The sequence below is a fragment of the Corvus hawaiiensis genome, chromosome 13 (genome assembly GCF_020740725.1).
Source record: "Corvus hawaiiensis isolate bCorHaw1 chromosome 13, bCorHaw1.pri.cur, whole genome shotgun sequence".
Classification (NCBI taxonomy): Eukaryota; Metazoa; Chordata; class Aves; order Passeriformes; family Corvidae; genus Corvus; species Corvus hawaiiensis.
The window spans coordinates 9,584,152-9,600,132 of NC_063225.1; the positions used below are offsets into that span (position 1 = coordinate 9,584,152).

Here is a 15,981-nt window from a genome sequence, read left to right on the forward strand (position 1 = left end):
GCACATTCAAGCTACCCCAGCAACCCATAGTTTTTTGCTGCTTTTAGTCTAACTGGCTTCTGCAACACAAGGGAACATTTTCTGAACATTAGATGTCCCATCCACCTGCTACCTGCTTTATTTGTATTGGCTGATTCCTCAGCAGCCTTACAACATTTTATGGTGTTACAGTGTTGCAGTATTTTTATTCATTGTAGGCTAACAATGGGGTTTTGTTTCATCTAAAAATATCCCAGAACTTTACTAAACTATTTTCAGCCCTGCGATACTGAGCCCAAATAAATCATCTCATTGAGGTGATGCTCAGCAGCATCTCCAGCAGTGCCCATCAGTCAGCAGAGGCATTTATGCTCCCATCCTGAGGCAGGACACTTGATGGATGCAGCAGATAGTTCTCTGAACTGGAATGTCTCTGGGACAGGGTCAAAGCAGCATGTGATGGTTGAACATGTCCCTTGATGTCCAGTGACTCTGATTTGAACAAAGCCCAGATTATGGTCCCTGAAACCTCCACAGACTGTTGCAAAGCAAGGGCCTGTGTTAAAAGGAAAAAAACCCCAAAACTCATTTTTTCTCTGTTAACACTCTTATTTTAGAAAAGGAATCTATTCGTTTTCTGTTGATATCATCACTTGTTCTTTATATCAAAGATTTGATAATGTGTCACTCCTCAGCATGAACTTTTAAGGTTTCTGGTACTCACAGCTGCCATTCAAGTGGGTGACAGCTGAAGACATTCAGTATATTTTAAGATGGACACACATTTGGGGAGGGATCACTCAAAATATCTGGACTAAGTGGTGTTTAGAGCTCTTGTGCATAATACAGCTAGTCAGTAATAAAGAAGGGTTTGATATTACGTGTTGTTGTAGTAGGGAATGAGAAGAGATCAGTATTCCAAATAGAATTCCTGAATAGAAATATCATGGAAGTTGTTTTAATTTTTATTCTGTTCTTTGCCATGATTACAAAGGGGACAGAAGCTGTGCCTGTTTCTCCAGTTACCCTTATCTTTCTGCCAGCCAAGGTAACTGATAAAGATGGGAAGTCAGAATTAGTCAATATTAGTATGGTCTTGCTGTGGCTGATGCAGCCAAATGTTTGTTTATCTTAGTCTCTCTGAAGTACTCATGAAAGTTTAACAAGTGGGGGGCACACAGATTATTTGTATTTTTTCATGATGCAGTTTGTCCGGGTTGCAGCTCTCCCCTCCTAGGCAGAGGCTTTCAGACTGTTGTACTGGTTTGTCCTTTTCACTAAACTCAGAAATCTTTTCCTGTCCCAGTGGCTCAAAGGGCATGGGAGTGATAGATGAGGTGGGCTGCCCAGCTGATCCTACACATCAGATTTCTTGCTAGTCCAAAACTCTTTCAGACCATTCTATTTAGTTCAGTTTGGTGTCTTTTTAAATGTCTCTCATTAGTATGTTTTTCACTTCTTTTAATAGCAGACAGTTTTACCACTGACTAGATCTTGTAAATAAGCAAAATTCTTATTTCTGAGAATTCTTCCAAGAAATCTGAATTTTCCCTTTTAATTTTCTAAGCAAAATAAAATAGTTCTATACCGATGTGCTTCTATCTAGAGGTATCTTAATAGATTTCTAGTCCATGAAGGCATTACTTAATCATGCTGTGCTTGCTTCTTTTGACTACCAGCCATGAATATTTTAAGAGCAATAATGCAAGCAGCACACCTCCAGAAGTATTGATCATTTATTGCAGCCACAACTTTTGATGTCTAACATTCTGCAGTTCAATGCTTTCTGTTTTCTTGGGCTCTGTAATTCACTGCATCACACGGACTCGTTTCTGAATGACTGCACTTGTATTTGGTTAAGGCTAATGAATCCCAGCAAGGATCCCTCCTTGGAGAAGAGAAAGAGGGGGACAGAGCACGTTCTTGTGTCTGTCTTGCCCACTTTCCCAAAGATAGAGAAGCTGTGATTTCAGTGATGTGAGACCAGTTAATGAAAGCAGGTTTGACCTTATGAACTTGAAGTATGCACTGAGGATTTGAAATCAATTGTCCCTTTGCTTCTTCAAACTGACTTCAGAGTTTGTCAATGTTAAAATTTAATTATTTATAATGGGATTTTCAGGGCTTCTGAAAGGGGGCTTTGTTTTGTTTCAGTAATTTGAAATGCTTGCTTCTAAACAGCTTTTCAGCTCATCTATAAGAAAACCATTGGCTAAAATTTTACAGCTGAGAAGTACTAATTTATGTTTGCTTACATTGAGTCTGATTAGCTTATTTATAATTAAAGAGAATTGCTTTGCTTGTAATTGTCACTATGTCATCCCTTCTCTCCTTGACTTTTCTTGTTTTCTAAACCCAGATTTAGGTCGTTCTCGAGAGCTCCAGTATGTTTATGTGGATAACAATATTCACCTGAAAGGCCTCCCATCTTATCTGTATAATAAAGTCATTGGTTGCAGTGGGTAGGTATGAATTAATTGAGATGTCTTGTGTACCTGTCCTTGTAAAAATTCTCCTGTATGATACAACTGGTTATTTTTTTTGTGTCTGTGATTGATTCAGAGCTGGTATTACTTGGAGGGGATTACTGCAGCTCACATTTCTATTTTTGTAATAAATCTTCTGTGTTAATTGCTAACTTTTGACTACTTTAGTATTAAGGCATAACAGTGAAGTTACTCTGAAAGAATTTGTAATAATAATGTAAGGCGTAGAGCTGAATATAAAAGTTGGCCAAAAGTGTAGGCTTCACGGAGTTTCCAGAACTAAAGAACAAAATAATTTTTAATATATTGAAGCATCTATTTGTTTCTAAGTGATCACATTTCTGTAACTTTTGGCTATATCTTGAGAAGTCATGTGCACCTCCTTCACTCATTTTAATCCCAGTACTAGCTTCTTGTAGGTCTTGGTACCTACTAACTAAAGTGATTTTTTTAGGAGTTACGGATTGACAGGTTTATTTTTACATGTGGATTTTAAAAATATCCTCGGCTGTCTCATGTTTGTGGTTAGGATGCAAGAACAAAGTGGTCTTTGTAGGACACTGGCTTAATTCTTTCTGCCCTGACACTGGCATAAATTAGGATCAGCGCCCCTGATGAGTGGAGCCTTACTGGTGTAAAACTGATCAGAAGAGGATTGTCCCCATTACCATCTAATTATAAATTTCTGGTATGCTCACTCTCAGCAGATCTTGCATTAAATATAAATTCCCTCTCTACAGCCTGCACTCTGCTGCAATATGGGAGATGCTGAGTCTTGGCATTTTAAGGTTTTTCTAATATTCCCGTGTCAGCTGGGTGGTGATATTTAAATACTTGCAGTTGGATTACAGTTCTGCTGAACTGTGTGACTTGCAAGCTTTTACTAATTTTGGTTTTCAGGAGAGATAAATTCTAGCTGTTTTTTCTTTCAGAACTGATTGTAAATTGTTAGACAGACATTAAATTGACCTTAAATTTAACAGAATTGTATTGATTGTTACCAAAAACATTAATGATAATGCAGGATATGGTCCATCAAGTTAGGTCCAACTGTCCTGCCTATTTCAGGTGGTTTTATACAACAACCATGTCTTTTTTTTTTTTTTTTTTTTTTTTTAAGTTTTCATTTTATACTCAGTTAAAATAATTTTATCTTTGCACTGACCTTTGTGAAGATCCTACCAGTTCTTTTTGCTGTTCTTACATGTACAGTGCTGGTGAGACCACCTGCTAGTATCTCTGATATTATACATCTAGTACAGAGTTATAGAATCTAGTCTTAAAAATCTAGCATAGAAGAGACTAAAGGAGTTGCAAGTGTTGCGACGAAATCGATTCTTGTAATGCTTCTGTGGAATGAAAAGTTATTTTCTTCCTTAGTAATGAATAGTAAAAGAATATAATTTTTAGTAAGAAAAATAATATTTTTGCACCAAACAGATCCTTGTCTTTGTTGTCAAACTGTCTTGAAACATCACAGATTATTTTTAAGAAAAAATTTAAGTGTGGGAAGAGCACATACATATTATTAAGAAACTAAAGGTTTTATCTGATAATGTGCTGAGAGACTTTAAAATTGTGTAATAATGGTCATGTGAAGAATTTCTGTGTTCTTTCCAAGAAAGCATTAGTAACCAGGCTAAGGTTTTCATGGGTCAGGCAAGAGTTGAAGATCAGGCTTTAGTGCTCTGTCTGGTCCTCCACTGGAGAATAAAATCTGACAAGCTGCTGTTACTAACATAAAGCTTGATTTCTGAAAATAGAATATAAATTGCCTTGTGTAAGTATTGAATCTCTGTCTGGGCATCCTGCAGTCAGACTGACTGAAAAAAGTCTTTTATATGAGAGGTGATGATCTCAGTACTCAAAATAAATTTTGATCTTATTTTTTGCAGATTGGATTTCATAGTCCCCAGTTAGGGATCTGTCAGTCTTGTTGAAGGCAGCCAATAGGTGGTCCCAGCTTTTTTTTCCTCACTTATTTATTCACCAGGCTTCTTCTGCAGCTCATTTTCTTCCCCAGCTGTTTAGACCATCCTCTATTCCAGATTTTAACCTCCGTGGATTTTGTGTGTGGCATTAATAGCCTCACCCTTTACATAAAGTAGACCAAATGTCCCAGCTCTGAACTGTAGAGACTGTAGTGAGTTTATGTTTTTTTTTCCTTAGTGGGGTTGGTAAGGGGTTATTCAGCTTGAAAATACAACATTATGGATTTATTTCTTGTGATAACTAACTCATTGGATATGGAATTGGAATATTGGATCTCTGAATTCCCAGTTATATTTTAACCTCACTAATGGGTTGTGGGAAAGTATTAAATATGTAGCAAGAGGCTTATTGACTTGCTGTTTAATGCTGCTCTTTCTTGGTTGTTTCTCTGGGCTATTTCTCCTTTAATCAGAAGAGATGAGATTCTCTGTTGTCAGAGGAGTACTATGAGATTTCTTTCACATTTGATAAGGTTGAGAGCGGTTACCTCTGTTTTAGGTCTAATGTCTGGGAAGGCTGACAAATTTGTGTTTCTGTTCCATTTGTTAGAACTGGCCCCAACAAGTTGCTCTTGGCTTCAAATTTCAGTTGTCATAAACAATTCCAATTCCCCTGTTGACTTCCCCAACCTCTTAGTAGAATTTTCCTATGCGTGTCTCTCTGGTATGATCACTTGCAACAGGGATCACATAGAGTTATTATTTTTACTACAAGCTAAGTTTCTCTCCTTGGATCCAAATAACCTTCCCTTTCCATATATGATTTGGGAAGGGCAAGACTAGCAGACTTACTAGGATATCCTCCCACTACAGCATGGCTGTTGTTTTTATTTTTCCTTCACCTCCCCCCCCCCATACCCTCCAAGGGAGCTCTGTGGATGGGGAAAGGTGTAGTACAGAATCACCCAGTGGCACTTAAAATACATTTTTTTTGTGGCTGGAATTTGCCTCATGTGTTATAGTTGAGTAATCCATTATTGTTTTCAGCTCGTTGATACAAGACACAAGAAGCAAACTGTTGGGTATGAAATGGCTCCCCTCAGTAAAGTATTTACTAACAATGGCATTCAGAGGCTAAAGGAGATTGTCACTGGGCAAAGTAATGGGCACATAGCATTCTTGGTTCACCCCCTTGGGATTGTGTTCTCATTTCTTTATGTTATTTGATGAGTAATTCCGCCAAATGTCCCATGTCTAGCACATCACAGAAGGTGGGAATCTGTAGAAACAGAATCATAGAATAGTATGGAAAGGGACCTTTAAAGGTCAACCCCACCAGGCACTGCTCTCTGCTAGGAATCCCTGAGGGGTGCTGCACTGCAGAACAGTATCAGGCTTACTGTGGGTTGGTCATCTGGGTTTCCCCATAAAGTTACTTTTATTATTTTTTTTTCTAACCACTTTCTAAATGTCTTGTGTCCTTCTAGTTGTGGTTCTCCAATTCAAGTTTCAGAGGTGAAACTGCTCTCTTTTTCATCAGGCCAGTTAACTGTGTTCCTGCCAGCAGAGGTGAAATCTATAGGGACAGAAACAGATCATGTGCTGCCTTTGCAAGAACTGGCCATGAGGACCCTCTATAACACCTACTACAGGTTTTTGAAAGGTATGAAATTTCTGCATTCTTCAGATTACAGAAAAGAGTGAAAGTGTTTTCTGGCAGTGATAGGAACATTTCTAACAGTTCTTCAAAGGCTTGGACAAGGATTCATATTTTAAAAGATTTATTTAATCAAATTATGTTTGAAATGCTGCATTAGAACAAAAATGTCCAATATCAAAAATGAGAGTTCCAAAGACTATTTCTAAGGTCAAGTGGTGCTTATAAATGGTTTCTTACTTGAAGCCTGTATGAAGAGGGACCCTTTTTTTTTTCAGGAGAAACTCTTTAATGGAAATAGGAGATGAGAAATACAGTTCCTGAGGCAAGATCAGATGCATCAGCCAACAATGCAACTCCTTGCCAGGCAGCACACTCCTAAACTCACAGACTTGTTATACATAAGGCAAAAGAAATGCGAGCAGCCCTCAGCCATTTCAGCACAGTGTGACAGCTGAGCTGCTTTAGTTCTGCCCCAGTTCAGGCTCTCTGCTCTAAAGTGGCCCTTGGCTCATCTGATTCTGCATCGTGCAATCACATGAGTTAGCAGTATCTGATGATAACCTGCAGATCCTCTCAGATATGGATGTGTTGTGACTCCCCACTGTTGATGCTATCTTGGGAGTTCTCAGCTTTAAAGGTCAAAGGAGAAAGTGGAAGAGTAGAGAGCTCCAGTGGGAAGATTAGAAGGGGTTATGGAAAGGGTCTATTGTACCTTGGTCACTAGAGTAAATCCTCACTGCTTTGCCAGGAAATGTGTACAAGGAGGTCTGTCTTTCCTCACCCACTTGTGACTTGTACCGTAATTTCTGAAATCCCAACTGTGTGAATGTGGTTCCTGAAGATGCCAGTGAAGTTTGGTTGGGAATGGAAAGGTGGTATTGCAAAATCAGTTTCAGGACTGGTTTGTAAATGGTTTTATACAAGGCTGTGAGGATTATACCTATTTTCAGCCAAGATGCAGAACCTGAAAAGGATGGATTTATATATCCATATACGCACATATGGGGATATGTCCTATTCTGAGTGACCTTATTAAAGACGGTGGTCATTACCACCAGCAACACCCCCATTTCAGTGAGGCAGGAGCAGTGCCTGTGTCAGACAGGTGTACGATAATGCTGTGCTGGGGAAGCAGGTGGCACATATGGTTAAAGTAGCAGATTTCATCTGTCACTGCCTAAATTTGCAGTTTCAAGAGTGATGTTAAATACTTGGCGGCTGCTGGGGAAGTGGCAGAAGTGACTGGACTACTTTTTCTCAATCCTTGCTTGGCTGCAGAGTGTGACCTTTTCTTTCTGACGCAAATGTCCTGCTTGTCCCCTCCTTGGGGCTGTTGTGGTACATTTTGTCTGGGGTTCAACCTTGCAGTGTTTGAAAGCTGAAACGAGTGTGATACCGTAAAACTCATTTATCAGGTACTGCATCTTGTCTTGATTACTCAGCACCTAAACTCACTCACCTGTCTTGGCTGTCTCTCAGTTTCTAGATGGAGATTAGCATGTGGGGTTTAATTTATAAAACACTGTGTGGCTTGGGCCAGGCCTGGGAAAATGATGGCTCTTTCCCGGGAAATGACCCTAGTCTCTTTTGGTGAAAATGATGGCATCTTGTAGGCGGTGAGGGGACACTTAACAGATGAGGAATGTATTGATCTTTTTAGAGTGGTCTCTTTGGTTGGACCTGTGAGAATTATGCTGGGCTGGATTGAATTTCAAGTAATTCCAAATATCGCAAGATCCCTTTTTGCTGATGGTGGAGTTTGGGCTTTGTAGTGAGGTTAACTATCCTGCTGCATTGGTTGCTGAAATATTTTAGTAAAATACTACCAATGTCCTTTTCAAAATGTTGTATTGTTATTAGTTACTAAACATCTGTCTAGATTATCTGTGTCTAAAAATCCTTCATGATCTTTTAATCCTTTTTAATATTTGCTCAAGCTATAATATTTTCACCTGGGTATTTTAGCCCCGTTAAACTTACGCCCACAGATGGTAAACTTGTATATTTAACTTCAACTTTTTGAACTTAGAAATGGAAAGCACCATGTGCCTCGCTCTAACTGTGGTAATTTGTATTACCTCGTTGTTTTGACAAAGCCTTAAGAATGTGAGGCAGCTGTTTTCTGAATTGTTCATGGATCATGCTTGTTCTGTTTGACTTTATCGTGCAATCATTTTATTATAAATATTTTTTTTGTTTCTTTTCTTCTCTAGATGTAAACTTTCTGACTCCAATCTCACTACCCAAAAGCCTCTTGGAATTGCTGCACTGTCCCTTGGGACATTGCCACCGCTGCAGCCAGCCTATGTTTACCATTGTCTACCCAAAGCTCTTTCCCTTGAGGGAAACTCCAATGGCAGGATTGCATCAAGGGTAATTATACAGGAAATTGCACTGGGGTTTCATTTAGGAAGAAAAACACCTTATGGAACAAAGCGTATTCTTAGATTTTCTTTTTTTTTAACTTAGCATTTCATATCCAAAATTCCTGGCCTGTGATTGCATGTATAAGTTGACAAATACTTTATTCATGAGTCAACCAAAATACTGCTGTTAGACTGTTAAAAGGGTCTTCAGATGTGCTTGTTTCAGCCTGGTGTAAGACAGGAAAGGGTTTGGTTAGGATTGGATTGACCTGTTTGTGGTAGTGCAGCACTTCTGTGCCCTGGAAAGGAAGTGGTACCTAACACGAGTAGTTGCCCTGATGGTCTCAACCCTGACTTCAGATTGCCACCACCAAACAAAAAGTGCTTCAGGATCAAAGATGGAGAAAAGTTGTAAATCTGGAGCTTAATTAAAATGTTCTGCAGTAAAATACTCTTGTTTTAATTTCCACACTAATTAACTTGAGATATGCTGTGGAAGCATTCTGCATAGGACCATACATTTTGTAGCAATACATGTTTTTAATAATACTTCCATTTTATGGTTGTAGCAGTTGTGAAAGTGTCTGCAGGATTCACAAGTCAAGCAAACAAGCCCACACAGACTTCCTGACCTGCTGGACAGTACAGTCATAGAAGGGACTCAGAACGGGGATATGGTTTAGGGAATGTTGCTCTCATGTAGATAAAGATATATAATACCTTTAAGGTGAGCCGTGATTGCTGTGCAGTGATTCTTTCCCTAATACCTACTAGTCTGAGTAGCCTTCCATGAGCCATAATATCAACGAATCCACTTTCTGCAATGGAAAAGCATCATCTGAGAAATTTCAGTTTGTACTGTTTGAAAAATAATAAAGGAGGTTTAAAGCTAAGTTACTTGGAGTTAAGCAAGAAAGGTGATGTTAGGTTCTTGTTAGAGAATTAAAGTCAAGCTGTTAATTACAAAGCATATACCTGAAGGTGGGGAGCAGAAAAGACAAATGCTCTAAAAAGTTATGTTTTTGAGATTACTTATTGGTGTCTATATAATGCTGAAACACCACTTGGTTCCTGTTCTGCTGAAATCCATTGATTTGATAGCTATCTTCCATAAAAACAAGAAACTGCTTTTCAGTAGGAAGATCTTTAATGAGACAGACTAATGGATGATTCAGGTTGATGGTACCTGTTTTACACAGCTGTATCACAGCCTGTTTTGCTGTGAGTTTGTGACTTAAGAAGCATCTGATTTGTAAGCAATTCAGCTTTATGAAATGAAAAACTTAGGTATGCCAAATCTGGGCAACAGCCAGAGGGCTGCATGAATGCTATTTCGGAAAAGCCATCTTTCTTAGAAAGATCTGATTGCAGAGATTGCACACTTCAATTTGCCACTCTGTTACACTTCAGTCATATGTTGAAATTCAGTGGATTTCATGTTGAGTGAAATAATTTGCTTCCATATTACAGTGATAATATTCTTAGTGGCATAAAATGTTATAATCATGCTATAAAGAACTTCTTTCAAACATTCAACAGTATCATTTTCTAAAAAAAGATGGAAAACTAGTTGCTGGTCACTAAATCAATAATTACCCAAAATAATTCAACAGTGTGACAGTTTGGACTACTTTACAATTAATTGTTAAGCACTGCTCTTTGTAGAAGTTACAGTTACAGGATGATAGATGATATCAGTAGACACCTTTAGGAATTATTAAAGTTAAGACTCCACAAAAACATACTTTAGAACTGTTTTGGAAGAACACTATATTAACATTCTAAAATATAATAATTAAAAATACTTATTTCTGCATGGTGTTCACTTGTTTCAAAAATAGTTATCATTCCTTCCCTTAGGCAAGAATGTACTATGTTGTGCAAAATGCCTTTAATGAATCCAGTCTTAAGTAGCTGACATTTGATGCAAATCCACAGTAAATGAGATCTAAACAGGGCAGCCTGTCATCCTTATCTCTATAGCTCGTGCACTTGACATGGTAAGATTATGTGGAATTGTGGAGGTATGATAGCTGCTTTAGAAAGATGTGACGTACAGGGTTTCTGTTCTAAAGAGCTTAAAGTGACCATGAAAACACACAGGGTAGGAGTCCTGGGCGTTTGAACAGCACTGATTAGCACATGCCACATCCATGCCAGTAACTCCTGCCTGGATTTCCGTATCGCATTCTGTATCCTCTTAGAGGAAAGGGGAGTTAAGTGTTGGACTGGATTTCTGTATCTGAAAAAGCACAGATGCCATGAGCACTGGGTAAAGTGTGATTTCTGGGTTAGTGAAGAATAGATCTGAACACTTTTAAGGCAGACATGTCGGCCCTTGCCAGGCTGGGGCCAGGAGCAGGGTCACTGTGAGGCTTGGATCCCACTTGCACAGTGCCATCCCTGCTGTACTGCGTGGCACGGTGTGACATCACTGCCTGTCACTCATCCTTTCTGAAGATCTGCTTGTTCATTCTGCTGACCAGGGAGGACACTGGCCTTCAGTCATTTCATGCCTACAAGCAGTAATTTAAGAAACACATGAGCAGGGCTGAGGCTGCCCAGCTATTTTCCTGTCAGCTGCTAAACCTGCTGGCTGTGACACTCAGCCACACCCTGCTCAGAGAGAAAAGCACACGCTGCTGCTCTAAACCCAGTGCATAGAAACCAGGAAGGTTTTGAGAGAACACCCGCAGTATTTTCCTGCCTTGGTGTCAGGCCCTCACAGAGAGCAAATGAACCTGTGCTTTTTCTGGACTGTGGAGATGGGCTAATCCTGTATTTTACAGACCAGCACATTGTGTGGGATGGAGCCAAGAGCTTTAATCTTTACTGACAACTGTTTCCCCCCCCCTTTTTTTTTTTCTCCTAGGAGGACAACTGTTAGTTTTGTGGCATACTGCTGCTCCACCCAGTGTCTGCAGACTTTTGACCTACTGAGTTGATAAACATTTCCACCTCCTCAGGAGTGCTGCCAGTGTAAAGCTGCATTCGATGCTGTGTCCCATTGGTACTGGAATACCGTGTGTGCGTGTGCCAAAGCAGCAGAAGTGCCCAGTAAGGAACACTCTTTAGGCACTTAAACCCTGCCCTATCAAATCTGGATGAACTGCAGGAACTTCTCAGAAGTGTAAATACCGAGCTTTTAAAAGTATTAACTTCTCTCTCCTCCGAGGCAGCACACAAACCAAACACATTCACGAGCTCTGACTTCAGGATTTCCAGTATTTTTCAAATGTGCCTGATTTCAGGTTGACCCGTTGCATCATTTGAGGCAGTTGCATTCCTCTAACAGGAGAAAGAAGTTCAGTTATGACAAACAAGTTTTCACTTATTCATCCCCATCCTCTTCCCCTCTACAGCTGGAATCAAGCATATTGCTGTAAGCCTGCAGAAACCTTTGATGGATGCCAGTGACTTTTCCATAGAATTCAGCCTTATTTTTTCCCTCTCATCTCAATGTTTACCCCAGCAGAGTTATCCCAGTTGTATACCAAGTCTTTGACAGTTCTCTGTGGTATTTAAATCCACATACTAAAAGCAGGTTTTTCTTTCTAGTATCATTAAATACCACAGTGATTTAGTTGGAGTAACTACGATATGTCTGGAGACTGAAGATCCTGTTTCCGTGAAGGCTGGTAGTGATGCCTACACTAAGGGGTCTTGCTCCAGCATGTTTGAGGGTGTGTTTTCTTTATTTTTATTGCTTGAGATTTTTATTTTCAGAAATAGGTCTCCTTTTGTTCCTTTGAGTTCTTCAGGAAGAAGACAACTCTAAGTTTCAACTTCCCTTGGAAAAAACCCAACTAGTAATATGATAGAAAATCTTTATAGTTATTATATTTTTACGGTTGCAGACTATAGATCTGCAAAGAGCTGGTCTTGATCTTTTTCTAGATACAGCATTTGGCTGATTTGTCCAAGTGTGTCAGTGGATTGTGTGCCTTGGAGAAGGCTGGAAATCCAGGAGCAGGTGTGTATCTCCATGCACAGGTATATTTGCACACATGGATATCTGCACAGAAAGGCTGGGGCATTTGTTTTCATACATTAATGGCAGGTTTGGTGCAAATTTCCACTCACTATCATATTCGTGGGAATCTCTTTTTGTTACATCTTGTTCATTTTAAATAAAGAACAAAGGATGGAAAAAAGGCCCAAAATGCCTACGTGACTTAACATTTTGATTTTATACTGAAACAGTTTATAGGTGATTAGCCCCTCTTGACTTTTTTTTGAATATATTTTTTAATACAATTTTTTTGTTGTTTTTTTACTTTCTATTTCTTAGGTATAAACCACTTGTTGATTTAGCACAGTGTGCTGCTCTGTGCAGTAGGTAGTTACAAGCTGAAATAGATATGAATGAAACAGTTTGTTATAAAAATGGCAAGATAAAGAGACTTACTTGGTAGTATATTAGCATATGTTGTGGTGAGGTGTGCGTACTTTGAAGGCAGGAGGCATTAAAATGTTTTCCTGTTGCCAAAGAAGCATTTGTTCCCTCTGCAGGCTTCCTGGCATCTCTTCAATAAATAGAGTATCTTAAGAGCTTAAAAGAGTACCAAAAAGGCAGTTTTGAGGGTGGAATTTTTAGGTTGTGCATGTTACTTGTAAAAATCTTTCCTGGTTTTATTGGGTTGGTTTTGGAGAGTTGAATTAGCATTAAGAAATGTAGAACTTAATCCTTTAGGAATGCAAGTATCATCTACTGTTTAAGAATTGTGAAACTTTCTAAAATAAATCCTATTTATTAAATCTGCTTTGGAGTAGGAGAAAGCCATGTCCAAGCAGCCTTGGTGCTGCTGGATTTCTGTCTGTGTCGTCTCCCAGGTTTGTTTCCATGCTGGAATCCCAGCAGGCCCAGCAACCCCACAGGGTTCACTGCTGAGGCAGCAAAATCCACCTTCAGCTTTTTCCTTTTCCTTCTGTACCTCAGAGCTGAGATGTAAATTGCCCATGTACAGTTATATCTGTATCAGAAATGTGCAAGTGTAGGACAGAATCCACTTTTTTTAAAAAATAGATGATAAAAGCTATGGTAGTGTTACAAATACTAATTTTTATACGATACTCTGATAAGGAATTTTCAGTATTATTTTTACTGTGACTTCCTCTGTCTTTGAAGGAGATGTTTTCTTGGAAGTTTTTGTCCTCTTTTTATAGCAAGTTGTAGACTTGAAATCACAGTTTATATCTGAATTCAGTCTGTAAATACTATTTTGGAGTTAAACCTTGTTGTGATCACCTAAAAGACATTAGCATTTGTTTTATTAGGAGTCAGATAGGAAGAGTGAAGCTTGATTTTATTATTATAATTATTTATTTATTATTTTCTTTCTTCTTCCCATAATCTAATTATTTCTTATTGAGTCTGTATCAGTCTCTTTATTATTATCTCCAAGTGCAGTTCAGAAGAAATTTAGCCTGTTCTATAAGCAGGATGAATCTTATCTAACACTTTAATAGATGATATTTCAAGAATGAAATGTTCAATAAATAAATGACTTAAACATGCAATTGAAGCTGAAATGTCATACCCTATTTTTATAAAACAAAGAAGGGGAAAGCCAATATATACACTGAGAATGCAGCTTAAACTCGTATTTGATGTTTTGGGGTTTTTTATATGAACAGTGTTTGTATTCATCTATATCTCTGGGTGATATTCTTCTAGATTAAAATAACTCCATTCTCACTTGTCCAAATTTTTCTAAAGTTGTTCTGCTGTAAGAGTATTTCATAACGAGCAAGCATGAGAGCCAGCTATGCAAATTGCAGAGGGGAGAGGGAGCTTGTTGCTGATTGAACTGTGCATCACTGGTTTTTCAAGGTGCCACAACGCTTGGACTTCTCTTTAGTGGGTTTATTTCTGGGTAATTTTTGATTGCTTGCTCTGGTTTGTCAGGTTAGTTCCCACTGAGGTAATTTTTTCTGTGTACTACAAAAAATCAGTTTCCAGCAGTTGAAAAAAATGGCCATTTAAAAAAATTTTTTGTTGCAGATCTTAACAGTGGGAGCAGGAAAAGCTTTGGGGTTTTTCTTCTAGTCATTATAAAGAGAAAGGTGCAGGAGGGGAATGAGATAAAGTAAGTCTTGAGCCCGTTGATACGGCTATAAAGTTTTCCCAAGATTAACTCCTGTAATAATTAGGGATCACAGGCATAATTTTTGTCTAAGTTGTGATAACAGGCACCATGCTAATAAAATTCGAACCCTATATAGAGGTCGCTTTTTGTTCTGCCATGAAGGAAATGGAGGAGTCTCTGGCTGTGTTTAAAAATCCTGTTGGAGTGGTTTTACCATGGATGCTGTTACACTTGGAGCACTGTTCTTGGGAACCTTCCTGATCATCCCTCAGAGGATTAGAAATGCACTTTCCTGTGCAGAGAGCAATGTCGAATATAAAGAAATGTGTATTCTTCTGTTTTGATGCTTCTCCTGGGCTCTTACCAAGGTTCATTACAAACCTTCTATTTACTTGGTTGTGATGTGAGGTTGAGATGTTGCTCTGAGCAGAGCGGTGCTGTTTATTGCCAAGTTGGCTTCAATTCCTGCAGATTGAATTCTGCTGAATCCCTTCTTCTGGCATGAAGGGAGCACAGGACTGTTCTAACACCCGTGTGGTAGCAGTGTGTCAGGTTCTACTGACATCACAGCCCAGCTGAAGACTGGAGAGTGACAAACCTGTCACTAGAGAGGACAACTGGTTTTCAAAGGCTCCTTTGCCCCCACCAGAGTACCACTGATAAGAGAAGAACTTCTGCTCTGATGTCAGTGGGCGTTGGGTCAAGTTTTAATTGATGAGAGGGAAGAATGTGTGTTACCATCTTTGTATTTCTTGCAAAAACTGAGACGACACCAGAATCCACAGCTGCTGCTCTGTCTGCAGCTGCGCTTCCATAATTCCAAAATGTAACCATCTTTGCCTCTTCACCTCCCTCTTAATACTGCTCATGTTGTTGCAAAATGTTACAGTTAACTTGTGATGGAAGAGGCTGAATAAATTGAATCCAGAGTTTTTATTACTTTTTTGTATTACAGACCTATTTTGTAAGAGAATGAAGGTCTGGTGGAAAGAAATAGCAATGTTCATGTTAAGTCTTCATTGCTTTTGCTTTTATGTGCCCTTTTTTGGATTAGAACTTGAATTTGGTTTGCAACTGAGTCCATTCTGTGTCTGTGGAAAGCACATGTGCATTGCTTTCTTGCTCTGTATTAACCAAATGTCACTTAGTGTGAAGGTGAGCTTGCTAGATCGTTTATTTAAAGTTAGTGGTGCGATTTATTGTATGTGCTTGTTAATAAACTATATTTTTGGATAGAATTACCGTTCATTAAAATTAACTAAATTCTTGCTCCTGGGACTATTAAGCTATGTTAGAATGTAGCACTTAATTTACATTTCAGTTCATTTGCATGATAACTAGCTAATAAGTCTCTTGTCCCAAGGCTGAAGAGATGGGGTGAAAACACTTAAAACACTCCCAAGCCCAAAACACCACTTCAATTCACTTAATCCCTTTGTCTCAGACAATGTAGTTCATCAGATCTTGCAT

At 38.8% G+C, this 15,981-nt stretch overlaps 1 protein-coding gene across 7 annotated transcripts in view; it reads left to right on the plus strand.

The window, feature by feature from the left end:
* Positions 1 to 15,779, plus strand: part of LRRC28 (leucine rich repeat containing 28) — a 51,589-nt gene extending 35,810 nt beyond the window's left edge. For all 7 annotated transcript variants that reach the window (XM_048317512.1, XM_048317513.1, XM_048317515.1 and 4 more), the window contains 4 exons: positions 2,339 to 2,441; positions 5,884 to 6,059; positions 8,270 to 8,429; positions 11,295 to 15,779. In XM_048317512.1, coding sequence (XP_048173469.1) covers positions 2,339 to 2,441; positions 5,884 to 6,059; positions 8,270 to 8,429; positions 11,295 to 11,367 — 512 coding nt within the window. In that variant the 3' untranslated portion in view covers positions 11,368 to 15,779. The remainder of the gene's footprint in view (positions 1 to 2,338; positions 2,442 to 5,883; positions 6,060 to 8,269; positions 8,430 to 11,294) is intronic.
* The last annotated feature ends 202 nt before the right edge of the window (positions 15,780 to 15,981 follow it).